The following is a 25,179-nucleotide window of genomic DNA, read 5'->3' as shown; positions in this document are numbered from 1 at the left end:
TTTATGTATTTATTACTTTTTTCGGGTATTTTCATCATCAATTTGTCGTACAACAATTTGAATAACTATTTTTAAATCGAGAGAAAAGTGCAATCAGCAGTTTCACTATTAAAATTTTGAATGAAAAAAACTACGTAGTGGAAATAATAATAATAATACAAAAGTACTTTATGCTTTGTACAAATGAAAATTCATATGTATGTATTAAATTTTGATACAAAATGAATCAAATTTTTTTATCGTAACCTACTCGTATTTTTGCTAATTCAATTTTATGTAATTGAATTGATTATTTCTCTGCTCCAAATATTCTAGTCATATGCGTACTTTGAAATTACGGTTTTCAAATGAGCCATATAGCCCACATAAAAATATGCTTATATAAAATAATATTTTATGCTGAATAATTATAAATAAATACAAAAAAGCATTTCACCAAAATCTTTCAAGATCAATTTCTTTAACTGTATATTTTAACGATATTATAAGTTTTGTTACAATGCATAATCGGAACATGTATATAATATACATGTTATAGAAATTGTTACTATTCAAATATTTAATAGGTATTTACATTTAATTTTTCTGTAAGTTTTTTGCTTACAATACCCGTATTTTTATAAACGTAATATTAACTTTTTATATGTAATAATGGAAAAAATAATTGGAAATATTAATTTTTTTATTATAAAAAGTTGCCCATTAGTGATGCATCTACATGTTTATATTTATAGCTACCTTTTTTATTATACATATAAGTTTAAAAATATGTACTATTTTTTAAGAATGCTTAATCTGAATATCATATAAGGGTCGCTCTCATATGTCATAAATATTCAGTATGTATGTATGTACATATGTATGTATGTGTGTCTCAGTCTAAGGTGCAGTATGAATATCTACATACATATGTAGACTAATTGAAGAGCACATTTTCTCGCAAATCTACATAAAAAAGTACTTATTTATACGTCATGTAAAAAATATTTTTCATTTAATGTTAAAAAATATTACAATTATTTTTATCAGAAAAAATAGGTGGAAAATAAAATAAATTCAAATAGATTCAAGGGCATCTGTGTACAGACGCTAGAGTCAGTTTATTAAATGTACCAAATAATATTTTATGTACTAACAACCAGTTTTTTATAAAACTTTTATAAACGGACTTTTAAATAATATTCTGTATATTCAAAAATATTCATAATCTTCCATATCGTTTTAAATACAAATTAATATAATTTTTTCTGTGAAATTTGATAAATATAGCAATTATTTATGAAAAAATAATGATTTTCAAACATTTCTATTATGATATTGGTGTATTTTTTAGATTAAGAATATTTTTTTAAATTTAAAATATTGTTCATATTTTTTAAATCCGTGAAAAAAATCTACTAACCAAATTTGATATTATCATACACGTACATATGTATGTACGTCCAAATGTACGTTCCATATTTATCTCTACCACTTTTACATTAATCAATCCATTTATTTGTTATATCCACGATTGTAGGCTAGCTTTGATCACTTTATTAAACTCTGTACATGGATTGAAGCTTTAAAAAGCTTTCCAATTGAGGTTGATAGGCATGGAAGTATACTTCATTGTGAGTGCATCGTAGGCATTATGCACTGTAACAAATTGGAAAATCGACTGTTTTGTCTATTTTGAACCTGACCTTTCTTTGTCTCGCCGAAGCCGATGATTAAAACTGACCTCGTGCAAATCTCTAATTCTATTATATTATACTTACTTACAAATTTACTAGAAAGTGAGACAACTTCAAAGCGCTACATCGTATACTTAAACACCTGAACTATGTATTGAGATTGAGATTTAGAGCGCATACTACTCGAATAGGAACAATTCACGTATGTAAATATGTGATCTATGATCCTAACTCTCAATCAGGATTTCTCTCAAGATTCAACTTTTACTTTATGAGTGCCGTTTGTAAAATCAGTATTCATAAAGTTCCACTTCCATTTCAATTAAAAAAATAAAAATCGTGTCAAGACTCTTGTATTTATCTCGAACGAGATTTTTTTTTACTTCATCTTATAACATATTTTAACTTGTTTTTAAATGGTTTCGTGGTGAAATTATATTGCAGTATGTTGAGATTAAAATATTTTGAAGTATCTTTAGCTCTGCAAAACGGTCACGTTGATATCGTATCTTAATACCGGCATTTTGGGACATCCTTAAGGTTAATTTGTGAATCTTTCTTGAAATACCCATTTGAACGGGCTGCTTACACTGTATGTGAATATTTGCGTGGTGATTTTTTGTCTTACGAAGAATTATGAAAATGCTTCGGCGAAGGTAATAATAATTAAACGAAAATTTTGCATTCTTTCATAGATTTTAATTGAACATCAATTTATTTATCATAGAAAAATATTGAACATAAAATATTAAATTATTACAATCACAGAGGTAGATACTCGATGGTAAATTAAAATAATAAAAAAAAAATATATGCGAAATAAAACATTTAAATAATGACAAGATTTGCACATAACAACAATAACAAAAATAAATAATAAAACAAAAATCAGTCAAATAAAATATAGAAACACCTACTTAACGGTTAACGCAAAAACAAATCAACTAAAAATAAAAAGATAGAAAGTGCTACCAATAGAAGCGTTTACTTTGATCATAATCATTTAACACATTTAACGTGCTTTTTTTTTCTTCAATATTTTTATTTATATGCAATTAAATTATTAAATCTAAATTTAAATATAATGAAATAAATATTTTTAAAACTATATTCATACGCTCAACGTATCGGTTGTAGTCTCGCAAACCAAGAAATTCTTTCACGATTCAATTAGTTTTTTTTTTATACGAATCATTAAGTTAACACTGCAGATATATTATTAGAAATTCGTAATACTTTTAAATTACAGACGAGCAAGTATTCCTTTCGATGCGATCTGAACGCGAATGATTCCGCATTGACTAAAAATGAAATTCGCTACTACATATATTTACTGGCATTATGGCTTAATTGTCTAGTTTTCGTTTGAACTTTATTAGAAGTGCATCCGTTTTATGTAAAAATGGCATGCACTTTGCATGAAGTTTTGCAGCCAAGATGAAAATTATGGGGCGTAGGAATTATAAGCTAGTTTTTGGGCTGCCGCTTGTATCTTTGGATTGATACTTCTTCTGTCCCATCCGCCACCACCACCTCCAGAGCCACCGGATCCGGACCATCCGTGAGATTCGTGACCGCCGCCTCCTCCTTCGTTCTTCTGACCCAACAATTTCTTCAGGGCGATTATACCGGCCAAGAGAAGAGCGATCTGAAACGATAACATAATAAATAACACGCTATAAAGCTGTCGCGACAAGTCTTCCCATATTAGTATAATCAGTTACAAATACATAACAATGACGGATTAAACTGTGAATAAAATTACCATGCCGGTGTAGGCATTATGTCGATTTGCATCGCATTATATGTATAATGTATAAAGATGGCCATAAACTAACTGTTGTCGGTGCAATTATAATGAAGAGCGATGTTGTTATCTCGGTGGGACATAAGAATCTAGTACACAAGAATCTCACCCGTTTTCTGCAAACAATGCTTACGCATAAAATTGATTGGGAATGAGTTCTTCGAGAAATGGTACAAATATGCCAAATAACGGCACACATCTCATGCTATTGGGATTAAATTAAATTCGTGCTTGTAAAATATTAATTTCAGTTATAAAAAAATGGCTTAAATTACATTTTGGTGAAATCAATACATCGACATGTGTACGTACATACATACATTTTCTGACTGTAATTCAATTTCTGTTTTTAATTTTATAATATATTTTTTAATAAATTTTGAACGTTCCCATTATGGATTAATGAAAATTGTACGATTTTCATTTTAATTTAATATTTATAGCACAACGTTGATTTCAATGTAAGATTATGACTATCAAATGTTTAAGTATTCGCATGTAATGTTTTTTATATGGTATATAAAAAGCATATAATGTTTTTTTTTTTATATTTATGGTATAGAATATTGTTTGAAATTGAATTTATGTATAAGAAAAATACAGCAATGCAGTTTAAGTATTTTACATACATATACATTCCGTACAGGTACATTTCGTGTGAATCTAAATTAAGCTGCAACTTTCTAGTTTAAAAACTCTCCTTATGAGGTCAATTGATGAGTGGTTATGGAGAGAAGAAAATTATTATAAATTCACAAAAGATCGTACGCGTTCGATTTGAGAACGATCATTATTCTCGTAGAAATAAATGGTACATATATGTATACATACACACTAGCCGGCTCGAATATGAAAGGCACGTTTATGGAATCGCTTTTTTTAACACACTTACGAATCGTAATTAGGAAAAAAAACTCCGCCGTTATTTTACTCTCGGTAATCTTCAAATGATTACGCCTGTGTCGATAAAGTGTTACAAGAGGACCGTATATGCTGTATTCAATCATTAATATGTCAAACAAACGATAATGACGCGAAATTGATTGGTTCCGTATTACCGAGATCAGACGTGGAGCTTACGATCATTTCGAAGTGCAAACATACGTCCATTTACATACATACATACATATTTATTCGGCTAATATTTGCATTGATGATTTACATACTACTGTATGCTATATTGCTATTGACATATATTTAATTTGGAAATATATGTGAAATCCACAGTGTAGAAAAATTAAGCTGGTTTGTATATTTACAATGTACGTACATATTGTATTATTTTGGCTATTTTTTTGGAATTTTATCCAGTTTATTGTCATGATTTTTAACAAATTATAAACTTTTTACAATGATATGATGCTTAAGATTTGAAATATACATAATATAAATGAAACTAATAATAAAAACTTTGTAAAGATGAACTTGATTTAAAATTTGAATTGATTCGATACCATTGGACAAATTAGTTCTTGATAGTTTTTATAATAAATGTAGACTCAATATTAAATTCTATTATGGCAATAAAACCATCACGATTTTCATTGACTTAAGAATTTGAGCTTTAATATTATAATAAGTTAGGTTTTATATTTTTATAAATTAGCATTTTTATTTGAAACTTTTTTTATGAAATAAAATGACTAAAATTACGATTGAAATATTTTTAGATTAAATTTTATTATACCTTCGATGTGATCAGAGCTTTTCCCGCTAGCAGAAACAGTCCAGCAATTGCAATCGGGACCATAGCCGCCATCTTCATCGCCATTCCCATCATCATCGAGCCCATCATCTTCTTCATCTTTCCACGTCCTAAACAGATAAATTTATTATAAAAATCGGCAAAGCTCGCATTCAATATATTAATTAGTTTATTACAAAACTTAAAGGCGTGTAATTTTAAGCATGCAAATGATTCAACACACCTTCTTCCATGCCTCGTCCGAGCTCCTTAGCGTTGACCTTTGGCAAGGTGATCTGCAAGGTTCGCGAATTCAAGAATCCAGTAACTTTATCGATGAGGGAATCCGTCAAGGCTTCGTCCTGATCCTCGGCGGATCTGGAAGAGGCTGCCGCATTGTCGATCTGAGAGGGTTTGCTCTCGATCTCGGCAACTTTGACCACGTACACTTCCTCGCCGAGGGAGATCTTGTTGATCCTCGACAAACGGTCCACGAAGGTGATCGCCTTCTTCTTGAGACACGGCGTGAATCCTGTCGAGGATTTGTAACACTCGTCGTATATCCTGTAGGCGGTTTTCAGACCCGTCGCGAGCGTTGTCGAGTTTTCGTGGGCGGTTTGTGCGCCCACCGCTGCTATAACGAGCGCCATGCACACGATTTTCACCAACATTTTAGTGCACCACCGATACACTGAGCTTTTAAAGCGAGAGAGAGATGATGATGCTGAGCTTTGTCGCGGTCGGCTAGAGACTGGTGGTCCGTGATGGTTTGGAACTGCATTTATACTTGACCACATTTCGCCCGGCGAAATAAAATTGCGGCGCCATGGGAGAGGGGCGTGAGACCCGGTGCTGACTTGAGTCGTGCACATCAGATCATCACGATACTTGTCAAACATACCCACCCATTTGACGTTTTTACCAAATAATATATACATACATATATATATGTCACACCGTGGATTCATTTCAAACGACGCTCATTGTTCAAACGAGCGCAATTTAAAATACACATATGAACAAGTATAATGTTTGAAAATAAGTCTTGCACTAAGTCAGAACAGCTAGATATATTAATGTTCCCACATACTGTGAATATGCTCTTCTCTGTAACTCAAACTTCTCTTATAGAAGCAATTTTTACTAGTTTTCCTCCCTTGGTTTCGTCCTCTTGCACGAGGTGGTTAATTTTGGATATTCTATTACCATCTATGTACATACATAAGCCAGCAGTATAGCTCAGTGGTAGCGTGTATGATAAGCACCGAGTGATTATTGGGTTCGATCTCGCTATACTGCTGGTTAGTTTTTCAAATTTTATCTGATCATTGTTGAAACGGTTCCTCAAAATTGGCACAAAAATCATCCTACCTGCTGTCACAAATCTTCTGTATTTAATGTAAAAATTATGTACAAATCTAAAATCGATAGATGTCGTAATGGATTAATTAATTAATTAATTGTTAATTCTGTGTTCTTCAGCTTCTCGAAATACAGTGGTTTATGTAATAAAAATGCTGCATTGTTTGTAATTAATTGACTAGGAAGGCGCATTGGGGTCTCTTCCTATCAAGCCTTCCTGGTATATATATGTATGTACATATGTAAAAATAAAATAAAATATATGAAACGGCATTCCATATGTAAGCTTTTAAAGATTTCCTCAACGCAAATATTTTTTAAAGATTTCCTATGTACATACATATGTACATAGGTAGCCCATATGATGGACAACTTCCCATAATCTCTCCTCGACATTTTTTAGTGTGATTATCTATGTAGTATTTGTTAGAATAATTTATTTCGTTAAAGCCTCCATTCAGTATTTTTTTTTGTTTTGTATCTATGTATATGTTTTTTGCTTTAGTTAGTGTGTTTATGGGATTGTTTCAGGGAATCGCTAACTGTAGTGATGAAAGACGCAGTAGTAGAGTGGAGCGTATTTGATTAATCATTTGAAGAAAGCATGATTGATGGTCAATCGCAAAAAAATAGTGCTGATTTACAAATTACTAAAATAGTTTTGGGGTGTCCCACATGAAGTTAGGAAAACAGCTGTTTGGATTTGGTTGTCGGTTGTTTCTTAGCCGACTTTTGTGAGAAATAAGCATAATTCAGTTGATTATTTCAAATTTGGGATCCTTTTCGATATTAGTCCACTGGTAAATGTGAGTTCCGCAGTGGCCCAGTCTGCCCTTGACCTAGATTCTTCAGACAGGCTCTGATCGAGGTGTTGGAATTCCGACCCTGTTGAGGATAAATTGCAGGATAATTACGCAATGAAAGTTATTGATTTAAATACAAATATAATATTTTAAAAATGGATTTAATTTAAATGTGTGCTAAGATGTAAATTAATTTTAATTGTATCATAATAAATAAAAATGCCATTGTAGAAGTAACTAAGAAATAAAATTCAAAAATTATGCTTAAACCACAAAAAAACGATTTTTCTTAAGAACATTTATCTTCGTTCACTTAAGTTTTAATGGTTTTTTTTATAAATATAAGATTAATTAGAAAAGGGTCAATAATAAATAAAAATAATAGCTCGTCCTTCTATTTTTTAAAAATAAATGTTTCGATGTATGTATGTACCTATACATACATACATATGTATGTACAATTACAAGAAAAAAGTTAATATTTCAACAAAAATATTTTTAAAAGTTCATTAACTGAAAATATGATATATTATGAAACTCGGGTTTAAATTAATTTTATTTATATTTTTAAAAGCTCACGATGCTTTTTGAACTTAATTTTTGAACGGGTTTGTTTGATTGATAGTTAAGCTTCCAAAATAATATTACTAAACTTTCAATGCATGTTAATATTAACTCATACCATTTGACCACATTTATTCTATGCATTTGAATAAACTTTTTATATTTTTTGAAAACTTTGAATGTAGTCAACCCCCGGAAATTTTTTACTGTATCATTCATTTTCACACTAAATCTATAACTTAATTCCATTAACGATTAGTTAAATGCATTAATATAAAGCTTTCCAAACGGAATTACATTTGCATATGTATGTATGAATGTATGATATTACATATATGTATGTATGTAGTATCAAATATCAAAGTGAATGAGTTTCGTTTCTCGGAGTTTTTTGCATACAATTCGCAATTTTGTATGTATATTTTCCTGAAATCAATCGGTATGCAAAACCTAATGTAACGTTTGAATTTAATTGAATTTTTACATTAAAACATCATTGTTTTGTGTTTTATGCGTATTCATGAAAGGAATGCTTAACTAGGATGTGGTTTTGGTGCATCGTAATACTCATTCTATTTATAAGGACCTTAAGAAGACTTTTATTTTTCAAATTCATATTTCAAATTTGTGTATTGTACATATAGATATATGTATTATATTACAAAGAGTGGGTCACTTTCCATAAGCTATTAACACTTGAATATCACTGTGAATATTTATCATTTCAATTTTTTGTACTGCTTTATCCAACAACCTTTTTTTTATTATCAATAAATAAAATTTTTTACACGAAATGCTGATATATGTAAATTCGCTAGAAATAAAAACGATGCGGTGGTTAATTTCCCATTAAATCTAAGGCTTTTTGTTTTAACTTTATTACTTTACAAAAATTACTTTAGAACCGATTACTTTAGAACCTTTTGATGAACTTTCCTGGATGTAAATTTCCACACCTAAATATTTAATTGATGTGGACGATTAATTGACATTCATTTATTATATAAAAAGCATTTAAGCAAAAAAATAAATAAACGAAATTGGCATCATCAAGTATCAATTATCAATAATTATATCTCTCTATAATTATTTTTTGCCCCCTCCACTCAGCAACGGGAAACCACTCTTTTTTACACTTTCGTGGCGAACTGTAAACAGTTTTTCAAAGTTAAACAGCTATGCTAATTTTGAGAGAATCTTTAAAAGCAGGGATTGATAAGTATTTCTAGTTTCATATTTTTATTATATTATATTTCAAAATCAAAATACATATGTATTTTGATATACATACATATTTATATTTGTACATAGTCTTAAATTTAAATAAAACATAAAAAAAACATCGCAAATACATAAAAGGTACTTGTATACCTCTAGAGAATTTTAATTAACGTATTTAAAATACGGGGATAATGTGTATAGTTATTCAGTCCAGATCATAATCATAAAGTATTCATTTTCATTTAGTATTTTTATCATATCAATGCGATACATATCTTTTATTTTCTTTAGATATTTTTACTTTATCTATATATGTACGTAGTAACAATTAGACGAAGTTTAGTGATCACGCGAAGTTTCGAATTCGAGATTTTGACTGATTTAAACTCAAAATCGATCACTGATCTATAAAAAATGTGTGTGTCTGTGTATTTTTTTTTTAGAATTTTTGAACACCGTTAGTCCTATCGAAGTGAAACTTAGAATCGATTACTAAAATGCTCATCGATATGACGGAAATGGTACCTCCAGTACCATTTCCGGTGTCCTCGTAAGTGCTTTCTTTTTTTAGATTCAATTAGTTTTTGGATTCAATTATCTCCCAAACCGCTCAATGGATCAGACTGAAATATTTTTACATGTAATTGAAATTATTAGTTTCATACACTAATATTTTTTAAATACTTTTATCTCAACCGGAAATAGTATTATAGTTATACTCAGAGAATCGAGGTTTATGTTTTTCTCATTTAATTTTATGTTTTTTTTTTATATTTGCGCACACAAACAGTCTTCTGTAATAAAATATAATATGATTTTAATATATATACATATATATATATATATATATATATATATATATATATATATATATATATATATATATATATATATATATATATATATATATATATATATATATATATATATATATATATGTACATACATATGTATGTCATTTTGTGCGTTCCATTTTCAACTGAAAATTTTAACAACAATCATATCATCGTTCCACTATTTCTACAATAGTTTAAAACGGTTTGATTTAAGGTGTATTACATACATTTTTCACACGCGACCATAAACGTCTATTTTACACCTACTAAAAGTCACATTAAATAGAGATTTATCACACTGGCTTAGTCTATTATGTTATAACTACACACCGGATAGTCACAGTGCTATCCATTGTTCCATTGTTGTAAATCCTTTGTAAAAAAGGTTCGGCAAACCTTTAACAATGCATTTATAACCTTTGAACAATACGCGGCACCTTCTGGGTCCGGTGACTAGTTATAACTCACTTCAGCTAGTTTGACAGTAGCTTAACTTTAAATCTCGATTTCTGCTTAAGATTGACTAGCTTTTCTTTAAACCTCTAGCATACTCTTTAACGAAGAATAAGTTGTCTAATACGAATATCAGTCTTCCTAGTTAATTGAAAACATTGTTCACTATTTAAATTCATATTTCGATAAAACTGAGGTTTACTTGACAAACAGGATATTATGTAAACAGAGGATGATTCATTTTCAAATCCCACGGTTTACGTAGTTAAAAAATAGAGGGGATGAAATTTTCTTTTTCGTCTAAATGGTTAGTTTATTTTTTTGAGATAAAATTGATAAACACACATTTATTACTAGTGGTTTTACCCGGCTTCGCTCGGTATTTGTAATATAAACCGCTTAAAAATGACTAATCTAATAGTAAACATTTTATTAAATTTATTTGAATAGTTTTATTTTATATAAATTTATTTGAATACTTATTTGTTTATTTTATTAAATTGACTGCCACGTACAAACATACATTTATAACAAGTCTCTTTCGAAATTATATGTATACCAGAATCCGGTACCCCCCCCCGGCACCCCTCGGGACTTCACCTCCGGGAACTTTGCCTCCAGGGACTTCGCCCCCGGGGGCTTTCGAATCCTTTGGATCGAAAAAAAATCGAATCAGCGCCTATGAATCGAAAAAAAAAATCAAATATGTTTTTACGAACCAATGTTACATATATGTATATATACATATATATGTACATATATGCAAAGTCTCTTTCGAAATTATGTATTAGATACAATATCAGCTCGAATTTCCACCGACCGGAAGAGACGTTTGACGCCAGATTCGTGCGTCGCGTGACTTTTCACAAGTTTTTCACGGTCCTTCATTCCCAAAATTCGTCACGGATCATCCCAAGACTTTTCTATTTTATTACCTACACATTCATCTTATATATACGTGTGTAATGATCATGCACGTGTGCCACATACGGTTCGCCACATCGAGTACACCCGGCGTACTTGTACTCGCCTACGCGCATTTTTTGCGAGCATTCTTTGTTGACCCTCACGCTTGACCCTCCCTGTTTGCCGGTAAGCAGTTCATACGTACATCGGAAATGAATATTCCACGCACACATAATATATGTTTTGGATAGATGGATGTGTGTGTATATATATGTGTACAATACTTATCGTCAACAACCCAAAGGCATGCTGCACTACAAAACTAGGTCTCCTGTGAATGGGGGCTAAGTGTGAAAGTTTTATAATAAGCAATCACAGCTATTTTGTTAATCGCAAGTGCGTATTATCGCCGCGATTTCGTGAGAAATACGACTGGAATTATAGTTTTTCGTTCCCGTGTCATCTTTTGTGACCGTGGTCGATTGTGAATGGAAAGCTTGGGATGATTCGTTTCCTCGATAGCGTTGGGATATTTGTTTTGGGAGGTTTTTAGGCCTATGTATTGTATCAAATAGGCTAAGACTAGATAAGTGGGAAACATCTGATTTCATATGATTTATGTGTTGGGAGGAGTCTATTCGAAATCGGCACTATTAATCATGCATCCTCTTCTTCTTCGTGAATCACTTTCTCTCCTTTCCTTGGTTTATATCCCCTCTATAGGCCAATTGAAAGCCAAAAGATCAAGAGTGTGTGGTTTTGCCACGTGTAAGTAGCGGTTTCAACTTTGACCTTTAATTTATTATATACTAGTGGTTTTACCCGTATTCGCACGGTATTTATAATAAAAACAGCTTAAACATGGCTAATCTAATAGTAAAATTCATTTGTTTTTTTATTAAATTTATTTGAACCAAATTAAAGTTATATTTCATGACAGCTAATCAGAAATGAATTACACACACACACACACACAGTGAATGTTTTTTTTATACACATACATATAAGGGAACTGGAACTGAAAAAATAATCCTGATCCGGAACAGAAATCCGCAACCGGAACTGAAAAAGCAATTCGGAACCGAAATCTAAATTAAAATCGGAATTGAAAATGGTATCGAATTTGATATCGATATCGTCGTCATAGAAAATTATATTTTTTCGATAACTTCACGGATTCTACGACCCAAAACCTACAAATTCTCTTTCGAAATTATATATTAGATTAATTTTACATTGGTGAAAAAAACAATAATTTGTTTTTCTCATATTGAAAAGGAGTATGCATCAATGGGGTCTACCTCACGGGCCGGAATGTGAAATTACCGAAAACGCAAATATCGGAAGGCAAAGTTCGAAAATCGAAAGATCTAAAGTCGAAAGATCAAAAAAAAGGGTGCATGGTAAACGGTACATACTCACTTAATTTGCGCGAGCAGGATACAACAGGAACAAGAGGAACAGGCTTTTCCTCCCGTATTAATGTGGGGTAATTTCACATTCCGGCTCGTCACGGAGACCGGCATCAATGATAGCTAATTAATAATATAAAAATATGTAAACATATATTTATCGATTCACGTATATAACAAAGTATTGGATCATACATATAATATATATTTAATACTGGCCGAATTACCGGCATCGCTCGGCATAGGCAAAGTTGAGTGCTAAAAAGAAAATTTAATTTAAACTTTTTCAGAAATTTAAATTTGAGACTTGTTTATTTTTTTTGATATACATATAGTAGAAGACTAGCTGTTAAGTACCACTTTTATTTTTATAAATTGAAAAAATATATTGAAACAAATCTTAAAATTAACAAAAATAAAATTAAATTGCTTTCTGAAACACGATTTAAAATATAATAAACGTGTATCACACAACGGAAAACTATTTTACAATTTACGAGTACATCTAACAGAAGGAAAACACAACGTATCGCAAATTATTGTTCTTTTACATTTTATTATATTTAATTACTTATTATTTTATGGGCTCTAAGTGATTTCGATAAGTGTGTTGTATTGGAAATAGGGTCATCATTTTTACTTTCTATGTGTGTGTGTGTGTTTTCCTACTTAAAAAAAGAAGACCCGAATTGAACAAGTGGACGAGTAGGTACGCCGTGGCTTGCGAATGAGGTAATCCAGCAAACAATAATGCGAAAAATCACAATTCCCCGTTAAGTTTTAATTGTTTCACTTAATCCGGTTACCTAGATAGGTACTAAGAAGTTGAACAATACATTTGTAAAATGTAAAATTTTTTCAATTATAGTATTTACATATTTCTTTCATTATAATACATCTACATATATATATCTATGGTATGTACATAGAACTCAACTCATATAAGGTAAAAAATAATCAAACGTATATTTTAGGTTTTATTACACATTATGATCAAATTTCCTAGATTTATAGAGAAATTTTATTTCTTTATTAACAAATATAAGTAGCCCTACCGAAAGAGGACGTGTCACTTTTTTATGACGAGCGTTTACGGTTGCTCGTAAGATGGGAAAAAAAAGTAAAACAAGCAATTACACTTTTATTGAGTGACCGCGCTGTAATTTTTCAAGAAAAAATCTGTCGATTAAATACTACTACCGAAAACGGCATTCAGTTTGCAAACTTTCCATTATTAATGATGGATATGTTGACGTTTGATTTATTCGTAGGTAGTTCCAGTGCCAATTTCATTCACAACAAAGTGATTTTCTTAGTAGATATGCAAGAGATTTGAAGTTTAGAAAAAAAAAAATGAATGAAGGCAGTGTAAAAACACTTTCCTAACTGACACAATTCATCAAAGGGTCACGACTCCCATGTCAGGTGTCATGTGTCACTAACACTATTCGCATACTTTAATATTATATTATGTGTGGAGAACACAATGGATGTATGTAGGTATTCACCGTGACTAGATGATCTGGTTTAATAACACAGTCAAATTTTCCATAAGAGAGCATAAACAATAAAGGGGGAAATTTATGTAGGAACAACGTGTGTTAAAAAACGAACTATATGTATGTATTTATGTGTCATATTGTTTTATTAAGATTACTTCCAGCAGCTAAACGTGAATGATATCAAAAATTGTTTTAAATGATTTCGGGTATTTTGAGTAGCTATGTAAATATAATCTTTGCCTTCCGATATTTGCGTTTTCTGTAATTTAACATTCCAGCTCGTCACGGAGACCGGAATCAAGATACCAAAAGTGAGACTTGGCCAAAATTAAAGTTTTTTAGTTTGATTTATGAAAGAAACGAATCATTTTAAATATGAGCTTTTATTTTTGTAAGTCGTAAGCCCACTTTTCTTAATTTCGAGAAATATCTCGCAAAACATTAAATATGTACATACATACATATTGTATGTATGTATGTAATGTCTTGCGTTTTACAATATTTAAAAATACTGGTGGCTTGTAATAGTTTTATTCTGCTTTTCTGAGATTCTGGACATAAATAATTAAAAGTAGTGATAAAAGTTTGTGAATTAAATCAAACTGAAATATTTTATTTGAACTGAAAATAGGACATTACAGGGCTGCCGAGAGGAATCCCGGGCCCCGGGAAAAATAATTCCGGGCCCAATTCCAAATTTTTACAAAAAATCTTCTAGATACATTTTTAATATGCGAAAAATTGATCAAACTATTAGAAAAATACCTATATGTTGGTTGCTATTTTTTAAAATAATTGAAAATATGGTATAACAGGTACGATTTCCGACACGGGGGCCCCCTCGAGTAGTCCGGGCTCTGGTACTTTACCCCGGTTCCCCTCCTCTTGTTGGCCCTGTATATATATCATCATAATCATCATGATCATCTACAGCCACTGACCATCCACTGGGGATGAAGGCTTCTCCAACACGCTTCCACTCGTCTCTGTTTTGCGCAACGCTCATCCATCTCACCCCATACATTTTCCTAATTTCATCTACCCACCTTCCCTGTGGTCTTCCTTTTACCCTTTTGAATTCTCTCGGTTACCATTCTAGTACTTCTTTTATCCAACTTTCATCAATACTTCTAGCCACGCGACCCACCGATTGCCATTTCAATCTCTTTATTCTATCCACTATGTCCACTATCCTTGCCATACTTCTCACCCACGTATTCCGCTTCCTTTCGTTCCTCGATATGCCAAGCATACAGCGTTCCATACTTCTTTGAGTGCATTGGACTTTGTGTAGCATTCTTGGCGTTCAATGTCAAAGTATCACATTCATATGTCATCACTGTCAAAACGCATTGATAGAAGAATTTTTTCGTCAGACAAAGTGGCATTTTTTATTTAAAAACAACATTCATTCGTCCAAATGCACTCCATCCTAATTTCATACATACGTCTCTTTATTTCTTCTTTACTACCGGATATGTCTATTATTTGACCTAAATATAAATAGTTATTTACTACTTTTATTGTGTATTATTATATCATCTAATGAAATGCTACCAGGCATGCAATAACTGTTGAGCATTAGTTTGGTCCTATCTATGTTATTTTTAATCCTACTTTCCCTGTCTAGCTGTGTTAGTCTGCTAAGTTGGTCAGCTGGATCGTAAGCCATTAAAACTATATCGTCTGCGAACCGAAGATGACTCGAGAAGCGACTGTTGATACTTACTCTTGCTGTGTCCCATTCCAGGTTGAGTAGCTTAGGAGATATGGTGTCTCCTTGTCTTACTCATTTTCCTATGCTAAATCTATCCGCATCTAAAAAAAATAATCGAAGCTGTGGCATTCTTATACATATATTGCAGCTAACAGCCCCATATAGAAGCCCAGTACTCCCTGTGCTTGTAGAGCGTTAAATACTGCATTATGACTAACTGTATCGAAGGTTTTCTCATAATCGACGTGCTCGATTAATTCACCGACTACTTGAAGATGGTCCATTGTGCTGAAATTTGCCATAAACCCTGCCTGTCCTATAGGTTGGTTTTCATAGAAGGTATTCTTAAAAAAATCTGTAATTATTTTAGTGAAGAGCTTGTAAACCACTGAAAGTAGACTAATGGGTCGGTAGTTCTTAATGTCGCTTTTATCTCCTTTTTTGTGAATAAAATTAACTCCTCAACCAGATTTCTATTAACTTGGATTTGCCGCTCTGGTTGAAGGATTGTTTAATTTGAAATCGTAACGTGTTCTATTATTGTATTTTTTTATATTATATTTATGCTAGTTTTTTTTTCATCTTATTGTATACTTTTCTTTTTTTTTGTTTTGCCATAGTGACGACTTGGAACTACTCTGTAATGTCATTATGGCAAAATTGTAATAAATAAATATGTACATATATTGTTTTTTATAACTATTTGTCTACCACAGATAATATTCTGAGGTTATTTAAAGTACATGTAAAGTCGTTTACATACATTCTAAATAGACATGATAAAGCAAAAATCTGAATCGCAATATACATAATCGTAACGCTAGTAATCAAGATGTACATAATGTGGTTTTTATGCATATTTACAACATTTTACGCATCATAATTATAATTCGAGCGTAATCTGCTCAGGTAATAGTAGAGGTTGTGATCGAGAAATCTCGTCTCGAGATTTCTCGAGAAATTTTGATTCTCGTTTCTCGAGAATATTTTATTGTAAAATTTCGAGATTCTCATTTCTCGAGAATATTTTATTATGAAAATTCGAGATTCTCGTATCTCGAGAAATCGTTTATTAGAATCTCGAAAATATCGAGAATATTCTTAATTTATCACTACATGTTTTTGCTCAATAAACTGACTGATTTGTATACTTGTTAACTCGTATTATACTCTTTTATAATATAATTTACTTTTTTTCTTTTCAATGTTCTATTTTATCTCTCTATATCTTTCTTTCGTCATGTCTTTAATAAAGTTGTAAACCCCTGATATAATATACATATGTATGTAGTGTTTGTGTCCTTTTGATTTTTATATGTTTATATGCTAAAAAAATCAATTCACTATATTAAAAAAAAAATTATACTTTCTCGAGAATCTCGAGAAACAAAAAAATAAAATCTCGAATTCTCGAGATTCAAATATTTCGAGAAAATAAGATTCTCAAATCTCGAGATTCAAATATTCCGAGAAAAGGAGATTCTCGAATCTCGAGAATCAAAAAAAGTCGAGAAATCACAACCTCTAGGTAATAGTTCTATTATATTATTTAAAAATCTACCAGTGACTCCCTTTTAATATAAAATAATAATAGTAAATCTATGTAAAGATAAAATAATTGATAGTAAATTTGTCAGGCTAACTTAATAACAACATTAAATAAATAATGATATTAAATAATAACAATAAAACGTTGAAAATACTAGAACAAAATTTTTTTGGAAAGACTTGAAATGAAAATTGAGAGGTTTCGGTTTTATATACATATATACATATTTATGTACCTCTTAACGGTTTCATACAAAACAAAAGTCCGCCAAATATACATACATATGTACTATATTATATAAGTAGTTAATTTTGAAACGTATGTACATATTTCCAGTTCGATTCAAGGAATTAAAATGTATTGGTCGAACACAATTTCCCGTATATGTCTGTCATATCAAATCATTCTCATTATTATGGAGTAAAAAAAGTGATATTTTATTATGTAATCAAGGGAATAAATGGATCTTTCGTCTCGCTTTCAAAATATGAACTTGAGCTATTTATGCAAATATAATTTGTATCGAAATTCAGCAATTACAAAGCGTTAAATTATGCACCTTATAGTATAAATTGTTGTTTTGAAAATATCATATTACTAATGAAAAAAATACTTAATGAATGACTTGCCCGACACGAACGTTGATTCGCACGAATGCATTTATTAATGCGAACGCAATTGAACTTGAAATCATCAACTTGGACTTGAAAAATAAATGCATTTATCGCGAAATTTCATTGATTTAAATTCGAAATTTCATTATTTCATTGATTAAGTTAAATTAATTTAAAGTTAATTACCTTGGGTAATAATCACCTCGACTTTAAAAAAAATGAATAGCTCATCTAAAGATTTCATTAATGTTCAAAATATTACTGAAAAAAATTACTTTTTTGTTATTTGTAATTTTATTGTATTTAAACACAATTGTATTTTCAAGATTGCTACAATAATACGAAGATTTTCAATGATTAATTTTAAATTATCTATGTAATTGCATTCTTTACATTCGTTTCATTTTACCTGATTGAGATGTGTGAATGGGGAATGTTTCACGAATAGTTTTTCTTCTTTTTTTGTATCATTTGCATAAAAAGTGCATAAATAAATGACTCACAATTAGTATAATACATATTGTAATAGCATATGCAGTATGAGAATGCAACGGAATGCTAAATGCCATAAGTTTTAATATACATACATATATTTGCAGCCGATTAAACGCTAATATCTTTTAACTACTCACATTATTAATTTAATTTTAACAATTAATTTTAGCAATTAACAAAATTTAATATCTTATATATCTAGTTTATTTGGTAAAAAAATATTCAAATTATTGTAATGTATGTATGTATTACATAAGTGATGCTTAGAAATTTATCAAATGATTTTAATTGATTCGTTCTTCAAAATTTGTTTAATTAGATGTTTCAAAAGTTTACTCATAATAAAAAATACGAAAGACACCATGAAATATGAAAGGACTATTGAAATGTCATACTATTAGAAATTTTAAGATTACTCATTTTTTCAAAATATATATTGCACTTTTAAATGAGTTTAAGCTCATTATTGCAGACGATTACGCGCATGGATCGAATGCATTTCGATCCGTCACTCTTCGCGTATTGTAGGCGGAATGATTCTGGACTTACGTATTATCTATACCTTTCCATATACTTGTTCACACACATGCACCCACGGGTCTGGAGATGGGATGCGTTGCTAAGCGAATGCATTATTCTGATCGATCGAGAGTGGGCACGCAAAGTTGCAACCAGCTTTGACGTTCTGCTCTCTCGCAAATTATGCGCGGCCGCATCGATAGCACGCTCTGAAACCCTCACATGCACTGAAATTGGATAAATGGCCGTGCTTGCATCACACCTACTGCACTGCACTGGAAACATCTAAACAGACAGCACCACCACACAACAAACCAGCCACAATCATGCAGTGGACCCTCGTCCTTGTCCTTTTCGCGGCTGCAGCAGCAATCGCCGAACAGACCCCAGAACATCCTCTGAGCACCGGCCTGAGGATCATTCGCAAAATCTACGACCACTGCGAACACTCAGAGGAGATCGTCAAATGTCTCAAACAACAAGCCGTCAAAGTTACAGACAGAGCGATCAAAATGCCGACCATCCCAGTCATCAGCGGACTGGACCTAGTCAAGACCGAAACCAAAGAAAACGCCAGGTCTTACAACAAGTACGACAACATAAGCGACGAACAAGTCAAGAATATGTCATCTGAAGAGCTCGACCAAGTCCTCATCGAGAAGTCAGCGCGATTCTTAAACACCCACCAAATGTCCTTCACAATGTCCTCCTTGCTCGATAAGGCGTCCGAAGGAGAGAGCATCGGCAGGATGATCGAAGAAGGCCGTGGAAAGCTCAAAAAGTACATGGGACCTATTCTAACAGCAATCGCCATCAAAGGAGGCTTCGTAGCAATGGCTTTCCAAGCTATAGCTCTCATCGCCGGAAAAGCTCTCCTCATCGGAAAGATCGCTCTCGTCCTCAGCGCAATCATCGGCTTGAAGAAACTCGTCTCGGGAGGAGAAGCTCACGAGAAGACAACTTACGAAATCGTCAAGCACCCGCAAGTATCCCAAAGCCACACTTATTCATCTTCTCACTTCGGAGGAGGTGGTGGTGGTGGTGGTGGTGAATACGAAACCAGTGCTGGAGGTGGACACTATCGTCGTAGCCTGGATGCTGACCATGCCCAGATCTCTGCCTACTCGGCTCACGCACCACGACACTGAAAATCTGCCGAAAGAATATCGCAAAGGTTGCAATTTTCGAATTTGGACCTTTGCAGACGACCTGCAAGTGCATCGTTTTAATGTAAATAGTCTAAATTGTACGGATGAATGCACGTTTCGGGTGAAGAAGAGAAAAAACGCACCACTACACGGTTTAATGAAATAACGTTTTTGCGAGTCACATATTTAATTAATTTATTTATTTGTATTGAATATGCGTTGTGTGTAGCGTAATTGTAATTTGTAATAGGTACCCGTCTACTTGTATTCATGTGACTAATTTCCAAAGACTTATAATTTATAAGATACACTACAGTTTAATAATTTATGAATAGTTTTAAAAAATAAATATAATATTTAATAATTTATTTTTACGTTTTGTTATTATTATAATTTATGTATTGTAAAATATGAATATATCAGCAGTTACGAATGTACCTTTTTCATAGAGAAAAAAACGTGTCCAACGCACTGGCACATATAGTTATCAGTGTGCGTAAATGATTATCTTTATTTCTCTTTTAGCTTTATCAGACCGCAAAAACTGATGGTTAGCGATTATGATTAGTGTATCTACAGTTTGAATTATTTTAATAATTTTTAGTAGTGCATGATATTATTGTTTGCATATATTTGAATAAAATTAACGTTTCAATGAACTCGTACGCCTTTTAAATTTATACAAACTGTATATAATAATTGATGATCTCTATGAGTGTGTGTATGTGTGGATGATTAAAAAAGAGAAATTTAAAAATTATTTATTTCAAAAACTGTTTTACATGTAGTAAAATATTTCAAGAATTGTTTTCAAACAGTTTGATTATTTTTAAAGTTTATTTCAATCGATTTTCTTTGAATAAATAAATAAATAATATATCGTATTACACATTAACAGCACGAGTTTATACATATATATTTACTAAATTTATGACACTTCTTCGCCTCTTTCTCCTTGATAATAATTGTTATAGGCTGGGTTTGGAACGAAGCTTAAATTTAAAAATTATTTATTTCAAAAACTGTTTTACATGTAGTAAAATATTTCAAGAATTGTTTTCAAACAGTTTGATTATTTTTAAAGTTTATTTCAATCGATTTTCTTTGAATAAATAAATAAATAATATATCGTATTACACATTAACAGCACGAGTTTATACATATATATTTACTAAATTTATGACACTTCTTCGCCTCTTTCTCCTTGATAATAATTGTTATAGGCTGGGTTTGGAACGAAGCTATCTGATTTCTTCTGGCGTGAAAGATGAGCCCTGTAAGCCATCTCTTGGGCCATTCCAGACCTTTGCCATCCTCCACCATGTTCGTCCTTGGCGGCATAAACAACGTGTTCTCCTCCTCCTCCTCCTCCACCACCTCCAGACAACTTCTTCACGGCAGTCTAAGGAAAATATATAATTCAAAAATTAGCATGGAACGTTATTTCAAACACAGTTTATGCGAATTTTTACAATTTACTTACCAATAAAGCCAAAAGCAATGATATTTTAGCAATCATAAGAGCAGCGCCTGAAATTAGTGCTATTTTCCCAAGGAAAACTTGGCCTAAGACTGTAGCTAGACCCATAGCCATGTACATGAACATTGCTCCACCCTTTCCTCCCTTCTTTCTACGAGCTGTAATTTTTCCACTATTCATTATAAAATCACACTGGTTTATGTTCAAAATGAAATAAAATAAAACAAAACTGACCTTCATCTACTGAATCCGCTAGCTTGAATTGCACAACAGATGTTTTGAGGTAATCCAAAACTCTCGACATCAAAAGAGAATTCAAAACAGATCCTCTAGCTTCTGAAACTCCCGTGCTCAGGTATCTTTTGCTTCCCATAACACTGTTTTCATGCACCGCGTCAGGATCTCGTTTCAGATAAATTCCATCACTGATTTCAAGAGTCCTGTTGTTGTTCATTTCGTTCTCCAATTTCACGATGACCTTTCGTTTAAGGCAATCCATCTTCTCCTTTTGATTCAAGCAATGCTTTAAGGATGTGACGATCCCTGCCGTGAATCCCGGTGCATCTTCACTGCACACACTTGCGAGAACAAAGCAAAGGGGTACGAGCACACTGATATACTTCATAATTGAATATTATCAAAAGCACTATTCAAATTTATAACAACACTGTAACAGAACGCGGAAACGGTGCTAAATTTCGGAAGGTGATGGTGGTACTGATGCCGTTTTTGGATAACCCCTTCGTTTTATAGTAAAATCTTCATACACCGTGAAGCGTGTCCTCCTAGAAGTGCACACGTGTATGTGTACGTCTGTGTTGCTGAATTATAATTAGTGTCGTCTGCCGAAAAAGCGAAATAATGGGGTATACGATGCTAAGCAGACCCACATTCATAAGGCAATTACCGAGATTGTTCTTGCGGTATATAGAGTGGAACATCGGTTCGGATAATCGCACATTGCATCTCAATCGCGAAACTTTCTTTTTCATAACGTTTAAGCTGCAGCCGATGGCGATTATATTTCATAGACATGATGATGATTTCCGATGTTTTAGTCCTATTGAAAATTTCGCGAATACGCAATGAAAACTTTCGTTCGCGCCAAAGCACTGAACCGCATCGTTGCGATCGTGTGTAATGACAGTGGAAAATATTTTAATCAAATTATGTATAATACAATACGAACATTCTCTTTTTAATATCGATTTAATTTATGCATTAGATATTAGATACATACTATTTTCCAATAATAGGCAATGTTCGATGTATTCTCAATGATTTATAGGTATATCTATCGTAGATACGAACTAATCGTCTATCGATTTTGTTACGATCGTTTCAGCGGAAAAACACCACCTGTTGATTTTTTCATTTATCATTAATAATATTTCAATTCATAATGAATTTTTTCATCTCGACTGCTGCTACTGCAAACCGCGATTACATACTATTAACTGTGAAGAGTTTTCGTTGTAAATTGGAATTAATTTAAAACCACAGTCGACGACTTATAAAAGGCTATTTTATAACCGAGTAAACATTCAGTTATTAAACAATATTTCTTATATTAAATATATTATATGAATATTTTAATACTCGCACATATATTTGATACAATTTGTAAGCTGAAGCTTTGTTATATTTGTTAAATTAATTCTCAAAAGTACTTGTCTTCTTTAGGCATCGTTTCACATATACATACATATATCTGTAAATAATTGCTGTGGATTCTGTAGCATATAATCATATTTATTTACATACATATGTATATTAAATGCTTTGTTTTTTTTAAATTAAACTGAACCGACACTTAAAAATATTTAAATCAATTAATTTATTCAAAATTTATATACATATATTAATTTGTTTACATTTTATTAATCCAAATAATTCAATTTAATTGAATCAAATAAAATAAAGGTATCACAGGAAAATTCAATACTTTTCGCATGATCACACTTATGCAGTAAAGGCTTATGTATATGTATGTACATACATATATTAAAATAAAATAATATTCATCAATATTATAAAAAAATAGTAAAAATATATTTATAACACAGTGGTGAAGCTTTGAATTTTAATACTTTCATTGAGACTTCAAATGGATAACCAGAAAAGGGTTACACACTATTTCTTCTCATGGATTCCATGCAAAATTTCTAGCTCCACTGATTCGATCTCGTCCGTGTTTTTCTGAAAAAAGTCTCTCTAATCGGTCTCTAAGGTCTTCTGGTGACTGGGCTGGACCTGATTTATATGAACTATCACCATGATTTGTAGACGCACTATAATATGGGTCTAAATTTTCCTCAACAGCTCCCGAATGTATGTCTCCTTGTTTATAATAATGATCATTTCCATGATAGCGGTTACCGTATGCTGAAAATCCTATCGCAAGCAAAATATTTAAATTAAAAACATATATAATAATTAAATGTTATTTTATTTTCAATTAATTAACCTGGTCCATGACCTCCATAATATCCACCTCCTTGCCCATAACCTCCATTTCCGCCGAATAGAGAATTATATCCGAAAATTCCGGAAGCTAAAACTGCGATCTTAGCAAGTATCAATGCTTTCTTACTTACTATAACCATCAATCCGAATAGTATGGGCATAAGTGTAGACAATTGAAACTTAAATCCCAACAAAAATGGCACTAATAACTGGCGTGTTAACAAGCGAACTGAAAACAATTAAAAAAAGAAGATAAAATTAATTTTATAACCGTATGATTACTGAGAATATACATGGTTAGTTACACGTAAAAAATCGCCAGAAGTGTAATTTACGAGTAATGATTTTAATGGATTCGTAATCATTCAAAATGCAATAATCTCGCATTGTATAATATATACGACGAGCAAGTGATAAATGGATTCAGCAGTGCGAAATAGTATTTTGTGCGAATTACGTGAATGAATTTTAAAGAGGTGTTGAACTTTGCAGCTCTGTTTTTCCATAAAATAAGTTCGTGCTCAATTAAAAAACTTGTAATATTATAATAAATAGTTTCGAATAACCGTTAAAATTAATTTGCATTCACCTGTACTCGGCTCGTGGTCAATAATTTCGCGATCTCGTATTCTGGGATCCATAACGAATTCCAAAACACCGTTACTAGACAGTGTCGGTCCTATTCTTAGATTGAGTCCTGGATGCAAGTAGCTCATATCCCATTGCATTGCCCTTCTGCTCATTAAAGTACTAGCTCCTTCCACAATTGACCTATTATATAATATAATTTAAATTAATATTTAATATTGATTCATATTTAATTTGGAAATTTACCTAAAATCCGTAGGATCCTTGTCTAAGAAGTTGCTGATATCTCTGGGTCCACTTTCGTCCCTTTTCATAGTGACTCCTTCGGATAGATTGAATTCTTCTTTTTCTTCAAGATCTTGTAACTTTTCCAACAT

The 25,179-nt window shown here is 31.8% G+C and overlaps 4 protein-coding genes across 4 annotated transcripts; 1 reads left to right on the top strand and 3 right to left on the bottom strand.

The window, feature by feature from the left end:
* Positions 1-3,120: 3,120 nt before the first annotated feature.
* On the bottom strand, positions 3,121-5,817 carry LOC143912296 (uncharacterized). The gene is made up of 3 exons (XM_077431578.1): positions 5,412-5,817; positions 5,171-5,298; positions 3,121-3,324 (listed from the first exon to the last, which is right to left on the bottom strand). Exons 1-3 carry the CDS (start codon positions 5,815-5,817, stop codon positions 3,121-3,123), a joined length of 738 nt encoding a protein of 245 aa, XP_077287704.1.
* Positions 5,818-19,446: 13,629 nt separating this feature from the next.
* Positions 19,447-20,268, top strand: LOC143912295 (uncharacterized). The gene has a single exon (XM_077431577.1). The coding sequence runs from the start codon at positions 19,447-19,449 to the stop codon at positions 20,266-20,268; it is 822 nt and encodes a 273-aa protein (XP_077287703.1).
* A 1,177-nt stretch (positions 20,269-21,445) lies between these two features.
* LOC143912294 (uncharacterized) lies at positions 21,446-22,247 on the bottom strand. Its single transcript, XM_077431576.1, has 3 exons — positions 21,983-22,247; positions 21,752-21,906; positions 21,446-21,670 (listed from the first exon to the last, which is right to left on the bottom strand). The coding sequence occupies exons 1-3, from the start codon at positions 22,245-22,247 to the stop codon at positions 21,446-21,448; spliced, it is 645 nt and encodes a 214-aa protein (XP_077287702.1).
* Positions 22,248-23,891: 1,644 nt separating this feature from the next.
* On the bottom strand, positions 23,892-25,179 carry Osi10a (Osiris 10a). Its single transcript, XM_077431575.1, has 4 exons — positions 25,049-25,179; positions 24,804-24,985; positions 24,216-24,443; positions 23,892-24,142 (listed from the first exon to the last, which is right to left on the bottom strand). The coding sequence occupies exons 1-4, from the start codon at positions 25,177-25,179 to the stop codon at positions 23,892-23,894; spliced, it is 792 nt and encodes a 263-aa protein (XP_077287701.1).

This window comes from Arctopsyche grandis, chromosome 5 (assembly GCF_051622035.1).
Source record: "Arctopsyche grandis isolate Sample6627 chromosome 5, ASM5162203v2, whole genome shotgun sequence".
Classification (NCBI taxonomy): Eukaryota; Metazoa; Arthropoda; class Insecta; order Trichoptera; family Hydropsychidae; genus Arctopsyche; species Arctopsyche grandis.
Note: the sequence above shows the minus strand (reverse complement) of the source record. Positions and strands in the feature narration are given on the sequence as shown.